Source organism: Ammodytes marinus (genome assembly GCF_949987685.1).
Source record: "Ammodytes marinus genome assembly, chromosome: 7".
NCBI classification, from domain to species: domain Eukaryota; kingdom Metazoa; phylum Chordata; class Actinopteri; order Uranoscopiformes; family Ammodytidae; genus Ammodytes; species Ammodytes marinus.
This window is the reverse complement of record NC_137211.1, coordinates 5,626,149-5,643,724: the sequence shown is the minus strand read 5'-3', so window position 1 is coordinate 5,643,724 and position 17,576 is coordinate 5,626,149. Positions and strand designations below refer to the sequence as shown.

Here is a 17,576-nt window from a genome sequence, read left to right as displayed (position 1 = left end):
CAACCTTCACATGAGAGAAAGAAGAAGAAGAAGAAGAAGAAGAGTGGGGAAAGAGCGGATGAGACTGGCTAATACACAGATGAAATATTTACCAGTGGAGGAGTGCATAGCTGAACTGAAACGCTTCCCCTGTCTCCTCTCGGGGCCTTTTTTTTTTTGACATGGCACAGGGGCACTTCTTGCTTTCCGCTGTGCTGCCCCATTTGTGCCATTAGTGAGAGGGGAAGTGATAACACACAGGGCTGGGTGAGGAATGTGCTTCACCCTTCTCCACTATGCCAGCCAGACTCTTGCAAATCCGGCCACGATCTGGTCAGCTTAAGGCCATCGACAAAGTACATTTACTTGAGTAATGAACTTAAGTAAATGTTTTGAGGATTTGCACTTGATGTTGACTTCAATCCACTACATTTCCAAGACAAAAATTGTACTTTTGACTTTTAAGAAGCTTGACGCATTACCTTCAGGCTAAGCACGGGGCAGCTTTGAAGTCAGCTGTTAATTTTTTTTATATTTTCTTAGATACAATTGGCCACATGCACCTTTCGAATATGGTCATGATTATAGGTTTATGCGATGAATGATGATTATGATCTCATGGCACAATATAATGTTAATGTAATATGCGTCACTTCACTTCTCAATTTGATCCCATTTGTCTTTTTTTTTCAAATATATATGTTTTGCTTTATTAGACAGATTTGTAGAGACAGAGGTGAAATGGGGCATAGAGGGTAAGACATGCAGAGATCTGACCCGGGCATGACTCCAACCCGCTTCTGCTTAACTATTTCCAAAGTGAAAACATATTGACCGGGCATCTTCCACTTGTAGTTGAGTGATACTAGACCGGGAGTATCTACAGTATACTATGACTTAAGTACTGGGGTTGAGCGAGCACTCTGTCCACCACTGCGTTGTGGTCAGTTTAAGCCCTGTGCCCGCTGAGGCAGACCTGTTTTGGCACAGAGCGATAAGAGGAATGCCACAGAGAGGGAACAGTGAGGCTTTGATCCTTTTACCTTTTTCACCATCTCTGTAATTAAGCCCCAAAGCTTTTATACTCAAAACATTTCCCCATCTCTGCTGTGTGCACTCAGCGTGGGAGCTTCCCAAGCTTAACGATCTATTTTCTGTCTCCAAAATAGAACGGAATATCGCTCCTAAGAATCAGTCGCAAAAATTCCCTACTTTTATTAGAGACACAACTGGATTCCCAGTTCTCAAAACAACATACAACTGCAGAATGTCAGTGCTGCAGATAAGAATTTGTAAGTCGTAGATGTAGTTTAGATCAATCATTTCAGACATATTTCATGATGAAAGGCTAAGCATTCTCTGGTTGCAGCTTTTCAAATGAGACGCCACGGTTTGCTGTTTTTTCATGTCTGCAAACTCACACCCAGAATTCACACAAGGTATTTTTCAGTTTGGATGATTTTATATGGACAATTTATATACCAAATTGAGAAAATAATCACCTGATTTCCTTTAATGGAGATCATTGTTGGATGAAAATAAACAATCATTTTATTTGGATAAAGATTTATTTTCATTGCTACATTTTCTAGAACACAATACCACAATAATTTCCCACATAGTGTTAACATTGACAATATACCTTAGCTTTTATATTTTTCACTACTTTTAAAGGCTCACCACCAACAGCTACAAGTCTTGACTGGAGACTAGATGTCGCCAGGGTGACTCGTTCTTCTAATATCACGAGGAAAAGCTTTTGTTGAAGTTGTTCAACATGAACAAAATTGGGCCTGTGTTTGGTGAGTCCTAATTTGGGCTTCAGTAACAAGTTCAGCTCATTGGTTTATCCTGGCTCTGACCTCCTGCTGTACACCACCATACCTTCACCAGGCCATGGCTAAAATACCCTCTGCACACTAGCACTCACTGGCATTCCTCAGGGCATACTCAACCACGGGGTCCAGTAACAGCATAACATGCCTTTTATTTAGCTTAGGATTTAAGCGCAGATAAAGCCCCATAAAAAAGAACCGTGTGACACACAAGACCACACTGACTTTTTATGTAACGATCGGCTCTCACTTGAACAATTACTGTACTTTTTGACACAAATGCCCGAAAAAATCCAAGATATGCAGTAATCCCGTCTTAAATATGGGGGGACAGGGTATTGAATTTTTTTGCGGGTTAATACTTTGCTGTAATGCCACAGTCACGCACTACTAGCAGACCCCCGGGGATCTTTTTTTTTTTAACTGTTATTGTCATTCAAATAAATCCAAAATGAGTCAGCAGAATACATTAAAAATTATAATTTGCTTTCTTCCATCTTGTAAATTAAGAAATGGTTTAGTTGCTTCTCCGCCCCTTCTTCTCTGGAACAGTTTACACTTGTTGTTCTGTGGGTTTTTTTCCGTTTTTATACGCGGGGACGTTGGGTTTGCTCAGATGTGGTGGGGGGAGGGAGGACGGGAGGGGGTAGGGTAGGGTAGGGTAGGAGAGTCTGTGATGCACATGTGTGTGATTTAACCACTATGGGGGTAAAACAACATTAAGCAGGAGGGCTGTGTGTACCTGCCCCCACTGCCACTGAAGCCACCGGCATTAGAAACAGCTGCAACCTGCCGCTGGTGCTTATAGAGTCAGTCTGCTCAGTAACTCAGTAAGGCCCCGGGATCATTCACCTGTAGACCAACACTGTACTGTGGTTTCAGTACAGTGAAGATTTCGGGTTGTTATGAAAATAACCTATGAAGTTGGGAGTCAGTGATTTTGGAGAATGCTTGTTGAAAAAAAATCTCTTTTTGGCAGAATCCAATGAATATTTCCTAACAAGCTGCTACCAAAAGACTGGTAAACAAAGGGGGCACACCGTAGCTAGCAACATGTGCGTTAACAGAGCCTTGGCTTTGCATTAACACACGTTTTTTTTTCAGCACACACACACTGTAGGGACAGGGAGTGGATCATGAGGAGATGTTCGCTGATTTTGGAAAAAAAAGTGATTTCAACAACAAGCATTCTCCAGAATACATTTAAATACATTTTCCAGAAAGCTGTTGGAAAAATCAATACAAACTGTTCTGTTTCCGTCCTCAAAACTTTGTTATTTTGTCACAATGAACCGGAGAAACACCAGGCTAAATGCTGAAATACATTAGTTTTAAATGATCCTTTGTCTGTTCCACATGTGTGTATTGTTTGGTCTCTGTCTGCCTGCTGCGCTGCATGTGCTGATATGGCGATCTCTTTGCCAGGTTTCCCTCTCTCCGTATGCCATCCCACCTGCCTGCCATCTGTGTTCGCCTCTCGGGAGTCTTTCCATAACTATCTCCTGGAAAGATGGTGCATCTTACATTACATACCGCGGTCTCGCCAAAACACGCTGTGAAAACATTGTATTAATTTTATTGCTATTTATTTTACCTTATTAACTTTACTGTCCTTCACCGACCTCACTGTGTCTCTTTTTTAATCTGCGCTTTTTACCATTAACAATGGTTATTTTGCTAAATGGATCGCCCTTCTTGGGATCAATAAAGTTGTCTAATCTAATATAATAACGATAGTCTTCCAAGCGTAGAATATAAGCTCACTCCCGATTCATGTGCCGTGATGAGATCTCATCAAGCATTCTTAACATTCCTCATTAAAAAAAAATGTGTGTAAGGCTTGCGGATAAACGTTCACCCGCCTCAGCTCGGCCTTAACTTAGAGCTCTGGTGATGCTTTTACGGAAGGGGATGGTGGTGCGAGGAAATTAAGAGGCTGACTAGAATATAGCATAATGGTTTGATGCAGTGATGGAAGACCTGGTTGAACTTTCTCGAGGAGTGTAATATTGGATTACACCTTGGACCAAATGGGTGCATATCTTGTTCCCAAATGTACAGGTGCACAATCGTCTGTAAACTAAGCTCCATCGCCACATAGTCACTGTTGCTACACCTGTTAAACTTTCATTATTATTTATTTGTATCTTACATATTATGAATTAACAATAATGTAAACCAGGAGAACACAAATCACATCATTTTTAAGAGCTGGAAGCTACACAATTTGATCAGTACATGATGATCAACAGACACATTGTTTAAGCACTAGAAGGCTTTTAGTTTTCCCTCATACGTATATGCACAAGACTTAACAGTAAGGAAGCAATGGACAACACAATTCAAACAAAATGCAACAAATTTCCACTTTAAAACCACGTTTATAATTGCATTATGGTTACAAAATGCGCAAACAAAGTGATTGAGATTTTGACGAGTTGGAAAGCTTAGTCCAATCTTATATTTTCAAGTGTGCATCATTTCCAACTTCTAACTAATCTCTGGCTTATTGATGAGTGTATAATGGGTCTTTGCCCCCCAGGCGGTGTTTCTCTCTGTGAGTAGGCCTGTAGATAGAGTTGTGTGGACGGGGGATGCTCCACTGTCTCTTTAGTGTGCAAGCTCATTGTCTGCTGTCACGTGTGTTCGTGTATAGTGAGTGTGCTTGTGTTTGCTTTTGGCTTAATCAGCAGTGCTGAGTTCAGGAATTCCAGTTCATCATAGAGAGAGAGAGAGAGATGGATAGATGGATGGATAGAGAGAGATAGATATAAAGAGAGAGGGAAAGAAGGAGAGTCAGCAAGATATGAGTAAGTAGGGCAGAAGATGGAGCTATGGCAGATAATTTATTTAATTTATTTCGATACAAAGGCTAGGTCAAGGAGTATTGAGAGAGCTCAAGAGTTCAGGAGTTTAAAGCGCTCAGGAGAGGCTTGAGATCAAGACAGTGGGATAGACTGTAGAGTGGTTTTTGAGGTTATGAGGTTATCACTTCTTTAAAATCAAGTTCAAATAAAGGAGAAGTAAGATGTTACGTAACCCAAGAAGCCCTCTTCATTTGTGGTGGTGCCTCTACTTCCCCTTTTACTTGGCCAGCTTGAAGACGACTTGTTGGTAATATACACAGATGTGTGTATTAATACAACAGACATCCATGTAGTCATTAAGCTAATAAGAAAATGTAATACTATCTGATAAATGCTGAGTTTTTGTTCTTTAAATTGCAGTCTTCTGGTTGAGTTTTGGCTAAAAAATAAATTTTTGCTTATGGGTCGACGTAAACAAAAAAAACGGTTGATACAACTCTGACATGGGAACACGGCTAACATGTTAGCATTTGCGCCTCCAACAAGATTCAAATCAGCATTAGCATGTATTTGTTTCTCTCCACCTGATGAATGTAAGTCGTCTGTGAAGTCCCGCTCTGGTAAAGAAGGTTCTGCCTCTTTAGGAATCACTCCATTAAATCTGGAGGCTTCCCCTGTAGCCTGCTGCCTGTTAAACCCTATGGGAGCCATTAGCTTGAGGCCTGCCGGCGCTGGCAGAGGACACAGTCAAACGCCTGCTACCAGTACAGCACAGTGCAAACACCAGAGAGACTTTTTCTCCTCTCGTTTTCCCGGAAGGTCTTGGGCATTTGACGAAATACTCAATGCTTAGATGGAGTTGTTGAAAGGTGTTCAAATGGGCTTTTTTTAGCCTCGCTAGCAGTGGGGCTCTAGGGATGGCGAGGTCAGTCGGTCCACCACTTTGGTCCAGACTGAAATATCTCAATAACTATAAGATGTATTGGCATGGGTTTTGGTACAGACTTTCATGGTGCACAGATTATGAATCATGTACCAAATTTGGCGTTCTTCTTACTTTTCCTCTAGGGCCAGCACTAGCACATACTAGTTTTCACTTATTCTGTGGAATATCTCAATCATCAACTTCATTGATTAGCACAAGACTTTGTTTAGACCTGCATAGTGCCCCGATGATAATTCCTTCTGACTTTTGGTGATCCCCTTAAATCACCCTTGGGGTCAACAACAGGTTGACATTTTTGACTTTTAGGGAAATGTCTTGCCAGCTTTTAGAAAGATTACCATGAAAGTTAGGTGAGACTTTCATGTTCCACTCATGATGAATTAATATATCCAGTGTTCGCTTAACTTTTCATTAAGCGCCATCATCCGTTCAACATTTCTCCCATTACTGGAAAAACTAATTTCCCATAATCCACGGTTGTAATTTGTGTTTAGTAGTTTTGTTTACCTAAATGGTGTACAAAGTAACCACTGCACCTGCTAAACATCCACATGTTGACGTTGGCATGTGGCTCACCGCACCACTTTGCCTAAGTGCATTCTGACAGAGGTGCTAGTGTGGCTGTGTGGACTCTTAACTCTTTGTTTTTAACTTTCATTGAGCAAACTCATTGCAGACAGGTTGACCCCTCCCCTTTATACCAGTGGGGAAGCCGCGGGCTCTGTGGTATGCACCAATTACAGTGTTTTTCCATCTTTCCCCACAAGCACCATTGACCTGCGAGTGTAGCTGTAGCTGTAGCCAAGTGGATGACTCAAGGTGACTGGGTCCTCCAATGCCAGGCCAAGGGGGAAGGGCCCTCAGGCTGTTTTAACATTTCTTTTATGGTGACAACTTATTCCTTTGAAGCTGGCTTTAAAGTTCCACCACTTAGTGACTTCATTTTCTAGCTGCAGCAGCCTTTGTCTATTACTGATGATTAAGTAGTAATGATATTACGTGTGTGACTTGGCTCGATCAGGCAGAGGAGTCTTTACAAAGAACAGGTTATCTGATCTGAGCTGTAAAGTGCCGTCATGCTCCGAAACTTGAGCCATCTTGCAACAAGCACCCTTTAAGCGTCCGTCCCAACCCCCCCCCCTCCCCTCCTCCTGCCCCCCCCCCATACAGTGCCTTCTTCTTACTTTCTCCTATACTTCCTGCATGTGCATTCTGTTTTTCTCATTAGGCAGACAGATAAATATGGGGTGGGGGGGTGGGGGGGCGGCCTCCCGGTCTGTGTTATGATATCTTTTATCGTGTGTGTACATGTAGGAGATGCAGACGTAAACACTGCCTTTTATCATACCCCTCTCAATGCAGCGTTGAGCCAACTACTTCCAAGTAGATTTCAGAGGTTTATTTGACAATGGTGATTTGTTATGGTGCAGTATAGAGTACAGTGAGTGAACGTACCCCACGGTGAGGAGGAGTGCACTCTTCTACTAGAACCAGAGAGAGTGGGACTTCCTCTCATTTCTTCCTGTCTCTCTCTGGTCGTTACTCATGTCTCTGTGATCTCGGCCCAACAGCACACCCCACCCGCTTCCCTGTGTTTACTTTTTCCTTTCGGGAAAATCTCTTCATCCAGACTTCTCTTTCTTCATTCTATGACATGGCTACTTGGTCGCTGTGTGTGTGTGTGTGTGTGTGTGTGTGTGTGTGTGTGTGTGTGTGTGTGTGTGTGTGTGTGTGTGTGTGTGTGTGTGTGTGTGTGTGTGTGTGTGTGTGTGTGTGTGTGTGTGTGTGTGTGTGTGTGTGTGTGTGTGTCACATAGTCACTCTCCCTCCCTCCCTCTTGTTCCTTACATAAACACTAGCGGTGACTTCAGTGTTCGTGTCTACAATATGTTTTTACAGCTTTACCAAGAAAGGTGTGTTAATGGATGTGTGGCTGGCCGGCTGGCTGGCTGGGTGGCTGTTTTAGTGATAAAGAGTGGGATGTTAAATTGACTGTTGTGTGTGTGTGTGTGTGTTCCCTTTCAGACGACAAGCCCGTCCAGGAAGAGGACTGGGTGGTGTGCCAGCATCCCGAGTGTACAGAGCGCAGGAGGGCCTGTAAGGTAAGAACAACCTTAAAGAGTACATTCCCTTAACAGGTCTTCACTGATCACTTTATGTCCTGGGAAATATTGATATTGCGATTAGAGATTGTCCCTCGTTTCAACAAATGCCCAAAAATAACACGTTTGCGTTCAAGTGACAACCCTCTGGCAGCAACAAAAACTATGAGATGCATCAGAGCAAAGTAAGAGAAGGCATTTGGTCGATATATATATAGCCACATCCTTTGGTTGGGATGGTTGAAGGGGTTAGCAAAACGTCCCACTTTTCCACCAAACTCCACAGTTCCTTTTCCTGTTTCTTACCGACAGGCAACATTGGTTTTCTTCAAACCACGGCCACAAACATTCCCTAATCCAAAACCAAGTTGGTATTATCGTAACCATGATGACAGAAATCCAATAGCCTTAAGAAAGTAGTCATTTGAGCCCAAACTATGATCTCTCCTTAACCCCAACCAAGTTGTTTCGTGACTAAAAGTAACCAAACTTCAACCTTTTAGAATGTTTTTTTTTTTTTTTTTTGCAACAGTTATTTGCTGGTGGTTTTGGGAGGAGTTGATGTTGATGTTGTCCTGGCGACAGAGACGTCACAAACAACAACAACAAAATCCGCTTGTATGTGTTGTTTTTAAAAGATGGATAGAAGCAAAAAACTGCTAATTTGCTGTGCTATTACACAGTGAACGTCCTAAACTTTTAAGGTTACCTCAAGAAGTGCCTTTTAACTGAAACAGGAACTACAAATAAAACATCTTTTAAAAATGAAGATGCACACTCCCTGGGCTTATTGCATCTCGCTTATGTTGCATTACAACACAGTGTAGGTGAAGCACAGAGCGGTGAATTAAGCTGAGGCGTTCTCTTTTAGGTGTTAAAAATGGGGCGTTGCTGTGCGTCGGGCGCTGTGTGTCTGGCCACTAGACTGTGAAATGAATTATTCCTTTGAAGCTAAATAAAATGGGAGTCTGGCCCAGAAGACTCAAAAGGGGGGAAACCGGCATAGCCTCTCTAGCCCCAGTCGCCAGTCTGCCTCCCTAGGGGCTTGTTTCGGTTGGTCAGCTCCCTCCTGCCACTAGATAGGATTTTCCCATTGAATCAAGATGTTGTCCCCCACTGGCTCTCTCTCTCTCTCTCTCTCTCTGGAAACAATGGAGAGGGAACACGAAGAGATGGTTTATCCAGTGAGCACGTGGAGACAGACGGAGAGAGAGAGAGAGACGGTATATATATATATATATTAGAGGTGGGCATAGATTAATTTTTTTAATCTAGATTAATCTAGATTAATTTTGAAATTAATCTAGATTAATCTAGATTAAAATGTCTCATTTGAATTCATTCATAATATGTGTGTGCTCCTAAATAATGACTCAAAGTAAGTCTTTGAGAACGTGTTTCTCAAGCCAGGTGGCGCATCAGACCAGGGGCTCATCTCCTGTTTCTAACATGCATCACAAACTGCTTGAGGAAGCTGTTCTACTATGATAATTGGTGATGAAAATAAATAATGTTCAACAAGATGTACTTGTGTTTACAAACTGTTTATTCAGTTAAACATGAACTTTGAACTGTAGGCCATAAGAGGTAACGATGAATTGTTTAGGGCTGCAACTAACGATTATTTCAATAATCGATTAATCGGTCGATTATTTTTTCGATTAATCGATGAATCGGATAAAAAAAATAAACATTTGTAAATGCTGCATCTTTATTCAAAAACTGAACATTACTTCAAATTCACAGTGCACACTGAAGTGTCAAAACACCAGGTTATTGCTCCAACGTCCCGGAACTATTAAAAGTAATATTAAATGATAAAAAATTAATAATAAACTTAACTGGGATAACACAAAAAAAAACATACAATGTATGATATACATTTATACAGTATAAGGGATGTCCATGGTAAACCAGTCAACCGATAATATTTTTAACCGGTAAATACTAACGGTTAAAAAAATTAAATCATCTTAATTTCTCTCAGATGACAGGAGAGTTAATTTGTATTGATATTGATACCATTTTCAAGACTCCTTAACGATCCAAGTCTTTATTGATATCAAAATTGATAATTTTCTATTATTTTGTTGAAATAGAACTTGTATTATTGCTTTAATTGCAGATATGATCATAGCTCTAGATAGGACATTAAACAGGTCATAATTCCATTCCATCTTTACTATCTATTTTATCTTGCTGGGAAAACAAGTTTCGCCAAAATCTCAAATTTCTTTTTTTTTGTGTTGCATTTGAACACATCAATCATATTACTGAGCCGGCCTGAACACATCACAGTTGACATGTTTGCTACTTTTTTTAAGCTAACTAGCTTTATATCCTTCCGATTTTAACATGGATTTAAAATCTGGATCACTATTTTTAACTGACGGGACTTTCTACACCGTTCGGTTGTATGATTACTGCCGCTGCATTGAATGACTGTTGATGCGCCGATGCCGATTCTCCGAGCACGTCTGCACACCGTCTGCAGCAGCAGCTGACAGAGTTTTTTTGGACTAGACGGATACTGAGTTGATGGAGTTTTTTTTAACCCAAAGAAAGCAAAGGTACAACACTTTTATATAGGCCTGCAGTCCAGTGTTAGATATGACCAAAATACAAGCTGTGGCCGCTCACACTATAGCTTTCCCGCACGTGAAGCGAGCCTTCACGTGCGGAAGGGGGTTCACCCCGACGGCGAACAGCATCTCCCCTGAGCCGAACAGGAGGTGGAATTAAGAGATTAACGGCGATATTTTTTTTATCGCCCGATAAGAGTCTGGCGTTAACGCAGCCGTTAACGCCGTTATCGGCCCACCACTAATATATATATATATATATATATATATATATATATATATATATATATATATATAGTTTTTCTCCATAGCAACCGAGAATATTAAAGTGAGGGGGAAAGAGAGAGAAAGCTAAAGAGCTTAACCTGAACTCTCCTTGCTGCTCCTTGCCATTATTAAGTCTCCCAACTCCACGGCTCCTGGCCCCTTCTCTCACATGACAAGTTCCCTTGCTTTTCTCTTTTGTTCCTAAAGCCTCTGGTAAGCCTGGTCTAAAATAGTAAAACTCCATATGATATCAAAGTTGGGTGTCTCAATAAGCTTTTACAAAAATTTGATTGAAAATAAGGTTGATAAATATTCTAAAACCTAGTTCTATTAGTTATAAGAACAGCTTTTTGTTACTGTCTAGACCGTTTGACAGGACTGTGGGGGCGTGACCGTATCAAACAATATCAATAGCAACAATATATATTTAAGCGATATCACATGAGGGAGTAATGCTGTGGCTCGATACGGTATCAGCACGGCTGTGATTGTTGGTCGTAGGCACGAGGCTGCAGAGAGTTCTATGTTCTCTGCCCGAATATAGAATGTCCAAGGCAGAGAACTGCCGTGATTGGTTCAAAATACTTATTCTGTCATAAGAACCAGAGCATAGCCCGCCTCATCTAAACTGAATTTCTGTAAAGTTTATCAAACACAAATGACAATATCTATAATTTGGATTGATACATATGCCCAACTCTTTTCAGATGCTTACTATCATGCAACTAACTCCCTAAGTTACAAAGTTAGAAGGATTTTGTTGGGTTTACTGGGGCTTATAAGACATGTTTTGCAGAGTTGTGAATGAGGTAGATAGTGAGTTCACGTGCTGTACTTTTAAAGTATGTGGGGACTAAAGCAAGTCTGACGCCACCTGTCTCCTTGGCCAGGGTCAGGGTTGACGTTATTATGTAAGCAGATTAGGGAAAGGCTCGCAGCCCAGTCTGGACTGGGATGGAGGGACATTTCACTCTGCTCTTTAGCTGCTAAATGCTACGCTACATTCACTAGCAGCTGGTCGCTATAACTTTGTTTGTCATTTCGTCTGGTGCTGCACAGGTAGCGTCTAGCTAGGGGATTAATCTGAGCCTCTTGCCGGTAAAGCTCTGCCTGCATTTGGTTTAAAAAAAAAACCCTGGTGAGAGTGACTCAAAACATTAAAGTTACAGACCGTGAAATCCAAAAGAACTAAAAGAAACTTTAAAGCTATAGTGCGTAACCTCTGTTGATGGAGGAATTCTGAGTAATTACAATAACGCTGTCAGTGCATCTACATGAGGTAAAGCCTTCAGTGATTGCGCATGGATTTGATATACCTTCTGCTGAACGTCCAGGTTTTTTCTAGGCAGTAGAATCAACAAATTAAACATTTCTTGAGACAACTAATTTGGCAACAGCTTGAATGTAACCGAAATTAATTTATATGAAAAAGTTACGCACTATTGCTTTAAAAGCAACTGTAGAATCTATTGCCATTTTTCACAACAGACTTTTTAATCACATTTTTAGATTTATCAGTTGGCCTTTTAGACCTCAAATGACTCAAGACTGCATAACGATGCATCAGCGGGCTTTTTTTGAACACACTTATCTTCATCGCTTGACCCCACAGTGATTTATTCTGTCTGAGTAAAGTGCGGATATCCTGAGATGTTGCAATTTCCTAATATTTCTGGCGATTTCAGCACTCACTGGCTGTACTGCGTGTGAAGTATCTACAGTAAGAAGTTGAGTCATTATTATAGTCTGGGCATTTCCTCCCTATAAAAAGTCTAAGTTATTGCCGAGCGTTATCATATCTGACTGTGTATTTCTCATTTAGCTCAATCTTACCAGCTGTTGCACAATAGTTTATACATGTGTTAGGCCTGTGACTATAGTTTTAAACAGCAGGGGGCAATGTCACAGCAACCTTGACCTCCAAGGGCTGTTGGTAATTCTCCTCAAGTGCTCGCTCACTCACTCACTCACTCACTCAGTCACTCACTCACTCACTCACTCACTCACTCACTCACTCACTCACTCACTCACTCACTCACTCACTCACTCACTCACTCACTCACTCACTCACTCACTCACTCACTCACTCACTCACTCACTCACTCACTCACTCACTCACTCACTCACTCACTCACTCACTCACTCAGCAATTGGCTCATTTCTAGAAAGAATGGAAAACTGGATAAATATAACTCTTCAACTTACGCCCACTCCACCCACTGAACACATTTCGATGCCTCAGAGAAGGAATTTCACTTTCAAAAAATGTTAAGCTTTTACATATCACTTCTATCAAGATTCTTTTGAAGAGTGTAGGCCCTATTACGAAAAGTCTCTTTGATATTGCCGGCAAGCTTGGCAACAGGACACAGCGCAGACACAAACACAGACAGACACAAACACACACACACAGACAGAGAAAGAGTGAGTGAGTATGTGAGTCCCTGCAATGCATTTTTAAAGCATTTTCTTCCCACACAGACAGGGGCCTTTTTTGCTTTGGTCTGGTCCCTGCCATATATCATCTCCCTGCGTCTCTTCCAGTCACAGTTGGAGTGACCTGGAAACTGAATGGGTTCACCTGAGCCATAAGTCACTGGAATCGCCCCCAGGTGTCAAGATGTCTGTACTCGCGGCTGCCTTAGCTCAAAACGGCTTGTCACCACATTTACACAAACAGCTTTCAAAGGTTTTACTAGAAGAGTCTTTTTAGATATCCCAGACACATGGGCTTCCAAGAAGGGCTTTATGGAGTGTTGGAGTCATTTTCGAAAATCCAGCCCGCAGGTGTTTTTAAGGCGAGACACTGCAGGTGAATAGTGTATTGAATAAATTATGCAAATAAGGCAACAATCAAACTAATTATGTGTGGGTTTGTAAGTCTTTAAAGGCCTACTTCACCGGTGGGAATATGAAGGTGTATTGAATTCTGAATCTGAGATCCTATTTAGTATAAATGTGCATTTTTTAAAAAAATTGGTTCATCCTAGGCTGAGAAAAGGCAGAAAGAGTGTTTATGGTCTCACTGTCTAACCCTACATTTCTCTTACTGTGACATCACAGTAAGAGAAATGTAGGGTTAGACAGTGAGACCATACAACACTCTATCTGCCTTTTCTCAGGCTAGGATGAACCAATTTCAATTTCTTTTGCACATTTATACCATAGGATCTCAGAATTCAATACACCTTCATATTCCCACCGGTGAAGTAGGCCTTTAAGGAATACAAATCGAGATGTTTGACAGCATATGAATACAATCCTTTGGAAATAACCATCAGAAAATAGTGTTACCAATGATTAAGAAGAGTTTAGTTGATGTAAGAAGTGCTTTAGAAGTTGAGTTGATTTTTGGTTCAATAAAAACATACTTTGGGATAATGGCTGTTAAAGATGTTTGTATAGGAGAAATACACAGACGCAAACAGACAAGGTTTGTACAAATAAAAACCTTAATGTACATTTTGGACCCTTTTTATTTATACTAGTATGGAAAAAGACATGGAATGCAGGCAAAATTACTAGTGTTTAAAAAAACAATATGTTTTGGCCTGCAGTGTTGTGTTTCGCCTTAACTGGAAGATGACATTCAATCCAGAGTAACTGTAGTTCTTTGGTAAATTGATAAGATTCGCTTCCAGATAATGCTGGTTAACGCTCAATGCTAGTCTGATCTTGCTCTGTGGACTTAGCCTCTCTTATAGAAGTGTTTATTACCCCCCTCTCCCTCTCCTTCATTTCCCTCTCTGCCTTTGACTAGACAGGACCAGACAAGATAACTCAGTAAGGTGTGGTCTCGCCTTGACAACGGGGCCGCTCCCAGCTAGCCAACAGCTGGAGGGGGCAGATCTGAGGATAGTGTCAGTATGACACTGGACGAGGGAAATGTTTCTCTCAGCTGACTTTGACTTTTGGGTTATCTTATCTATTTATCTACAGTATCTATCCATCTATCTACAGTATCTGTCTGTCTGTCTCTGTCTCTCTCTCACACTCTCACTCTCTCTCTCTCACCCTACCCGCACACTTTCAAACTTGCGCAATAAAAAAAACTCAAGTGTGTCACCAAAAAGTACCTACGCGTGGATGTCAATCAAGAGTATAATATACACTTCGACAGACCTGACCTGATCATTCTAATAACTACATGGATGGAAAAATGCATCGTTAGAATATCCCCTTGCTGTTTCTCTGGAAATTCTTTCTAAAATCTGTGCTACATTTCGGTGGAAACCTGGCGTCGCCCACACACCCCCCCCCCCCACACACACACACACACACATTGGGTTATTGTCTGACTACCAATTGTCTCTTTCATCGTTTTCTCTCTCTCTCTTCTGTCCCCATTCAGTCACATATAATGAGTAATCCTGTGTTGACGTTTCAGGGAGCTCAATATCATAGTCATCATCACAGCCAGACACGCACAGACACACCTCTGTAATCTACACCCGGCGTGGAAATCACCTTAGAACTAGTGGTTTGAATCCTTTCACTTTGAGCTGTACTTGTTTTTTTTAATCATCATTTAATAAAATTTTCTTTTCAGCCATGTTGTAGTTTCTTTTTCTCCAACACATACAGACATGCTGGCTCTTACTGACACAACTTTGCCTTCCGTTCGACTGACCTGTTAGCCTGAAAACCTCACCTAAGTGACACTGACAGGCAGCTGCTAAAGCTGCTAAGTAAACACTCTGATTGGGCTGAATGCCCACGTTTTGCGAATGTGGCAAGCAAGCAGGCTGATGGGTGCTAACTAAAGAAGGTATTATGTGCCATTTCCTGCCAGAGATTAAGATTAAGTTCCTGGTTGTGCGGTTACATTAACAACCTCCAACCTATCTGACTGTAGTCCGTCCTTTAGTATGGACCATAAAACTACATGGATCTCTTCCTGACTCTTTTCCCAAACCTTTTAGGGTCAAAGGTTAAAGGAGGAGACAGCGATTCTGGAGAATGCTTTTTTGTGGAAATAACTTTTTGTCCAAATCAGTGAATATCTCCTCATGAGCCGCTACCTGTCCGAACTGTGTGCTCTGAAAAAAATTGTAATACACACCACAGGCTCTGTAAACAGGCACTTAAAGAAAAGGTATGAAAAAAAGGGGGCCACTGTAGCTAGAAATATGCCTGTTTACAGAGCCTAGCCTAGGATTTTTTTTTCATTACACAAAAAGTCATTTTGACAACAAGAGTTATCCAGAATCGCCGACTCCACCTTTTGATGTTACTAAAAATGTCTTGCTTTGCGAATCTGCCACGCATTTTGTGAATCTACTCAAATGAGTTATGCCTTTTTTTTTTCTTCCTATGATTCCTTTCCTTGGCCTATTTTCACTCTTAAGTGTCTGTGTAAGTGTTTCCATCGCCTTTTTAAAAGTGGGCCGTCGCGGTTGATTTAACGCGCTATGTTCATTAGTCTGTCTCACAGCTTGAATTGTACTTCAGGAACATGAGTGGACTGACTGCAGTAGACTACAGCAGAGTCTTTAAATTGGTTTTCTGGGGGGGGGGGGAGAAAAACAAATATAGAAGGATGTGACCTCAGTTGTAGCTGTAAAAGTTCTTGGAAAGTTTACTTCATGAAGTAATGCAATCCTACCTAATGGAAATAGTGGTGTGCAGTGCTCCGGTAACTCTGGGAGTCAGTTGAGACATTAAGGGGAGCTGAGGAAAGGCTACCTTATCACTCTGCTACGGGAAGCGGACCGTGGAGGTACTCTGCTGTTCATTTTTTCATGAAGGGAAGAGTGAGTGTGTGTGCATGCTCTATCTCTCTCTCTCTCTCTGTCTTCCATTTCCATTTCATTCCCTGACTCATGTTTGCAGACAAACTCCTTCACACACGCACAGACAGACAGACAGACAGACAGACAGACAGACAGACAGACAGACAGACAGACAGACAGACAGACAGACAGACAGACAGACAGACAGACAGACACATACCAGCTGCTCAGTAGGCAGATTTTGCTGCTGGTAGACTAACTAATAATTGGTAGTTAATTTAGTTACAGAGTTCTTCTGTAAAGAATGATGCCGTATTCAAATCCCATTTTGAAGGCATTACATTTTTCAGCCTCGCTCCTGCAGCACTGTGTGACAAAGTTAACGTCATGCTTTATGCACCAGGGTCAGACAGTGGGCTACACTTAGTGCGCATCAGACCATAGATGCTATTCTTGGCTGCCTCTGCCTCTCCAGTTTGGTGGAAACTAACTGCTGCAATTTTTGGTCAGAATACTTGCAGTGCATGTCAGTATTAACAATTGCTTCGTGTATTTATTTGACTACTTTGTATCTATTGAATCAATCACACATACGTATATGGGTATGTATGGGTATGTATTCTTGTATATTCACTAAAGAAATTGTACACAAAATCTTTTGCTAACATATTGCTGTCCTCATACAGTGTCTGATTTGTTGGAAAAATACACCCAGCCAGGATCAGTGTGACTTATTTACCTCATGTTTTTGATGCAGTAATCAGCTTTGTGACTAAGAGTTTACAGTAAGTTGACTGTCACCACCTCATTACATACTGTAAATAATGTCACTACGACTTAATTGATCAACAGTCTTGCTTAAGGATTAGCTTTTGTGTTGAGTGCCAACTGGCATCGTTTTGCCCGTAGGCCGACACGTCAGCAAATTATGACTGAACTTTTTTTATATTTGGGTGTACCGTATGTATCGCAATATTTATTATGTCTGTATTCAGTAATTTCTTAAGATTTGATGTTGCCATGTTAAAGGTGCACTATGTAACGTTTGGGTTTGTCAGAGAGGTCAAGATTTTCTAAGGTATATTCTCATAATGAAAATAAACAAACTTTCCTCACGGGAAAATGTTATCCCTGGAACACTGCTTGAAGTTAGTAAGAAAGCTACCTGAAAAGTAACTGTTTCACTGTTGTTTTTACAGCAGCAGGGCTCACAGTTTTGTTTACACACATATTATAGTCTTATGTTTGGTTCCAGGTAACTCAAAATAATTTGTTTTGATTTATGATGATACAATACTAAGAAATACATGTAGAGTCAATATCTTTT

At 41.1% G+C, this 17,576-nt stretch overlaps 1 protein-coding gene across 5 annotated transcripts in view; it reads left to right on the top strand.

The window, feature by feature from the left end:
• plekhg5b (pleckstrin homology domain containing, family G (with RhoGef domain) member 5b) overlaps positions 1-17,576 on the top strand; it is a gene marked incomplete at its 3' end in the record, with an annotated part of 80,772 nt that overhangs the window by 10,637 nt on the left and 52,559 nt on the right. For all 5 annotated transcript variants that reach the window (XM_080031191.1, XM_080031189.1, XM_080031188.1 and 2 more), the window contains exon 2: positions 7,592-7,668. In XM_080031191.1, the coding sequence (XP_079887317.1) occupies positions 7,592-7,668 (77 nt within the window). The remainder of the gene's footprint in view (positions 1-7,591; positions 7,669-17,576) is intronic.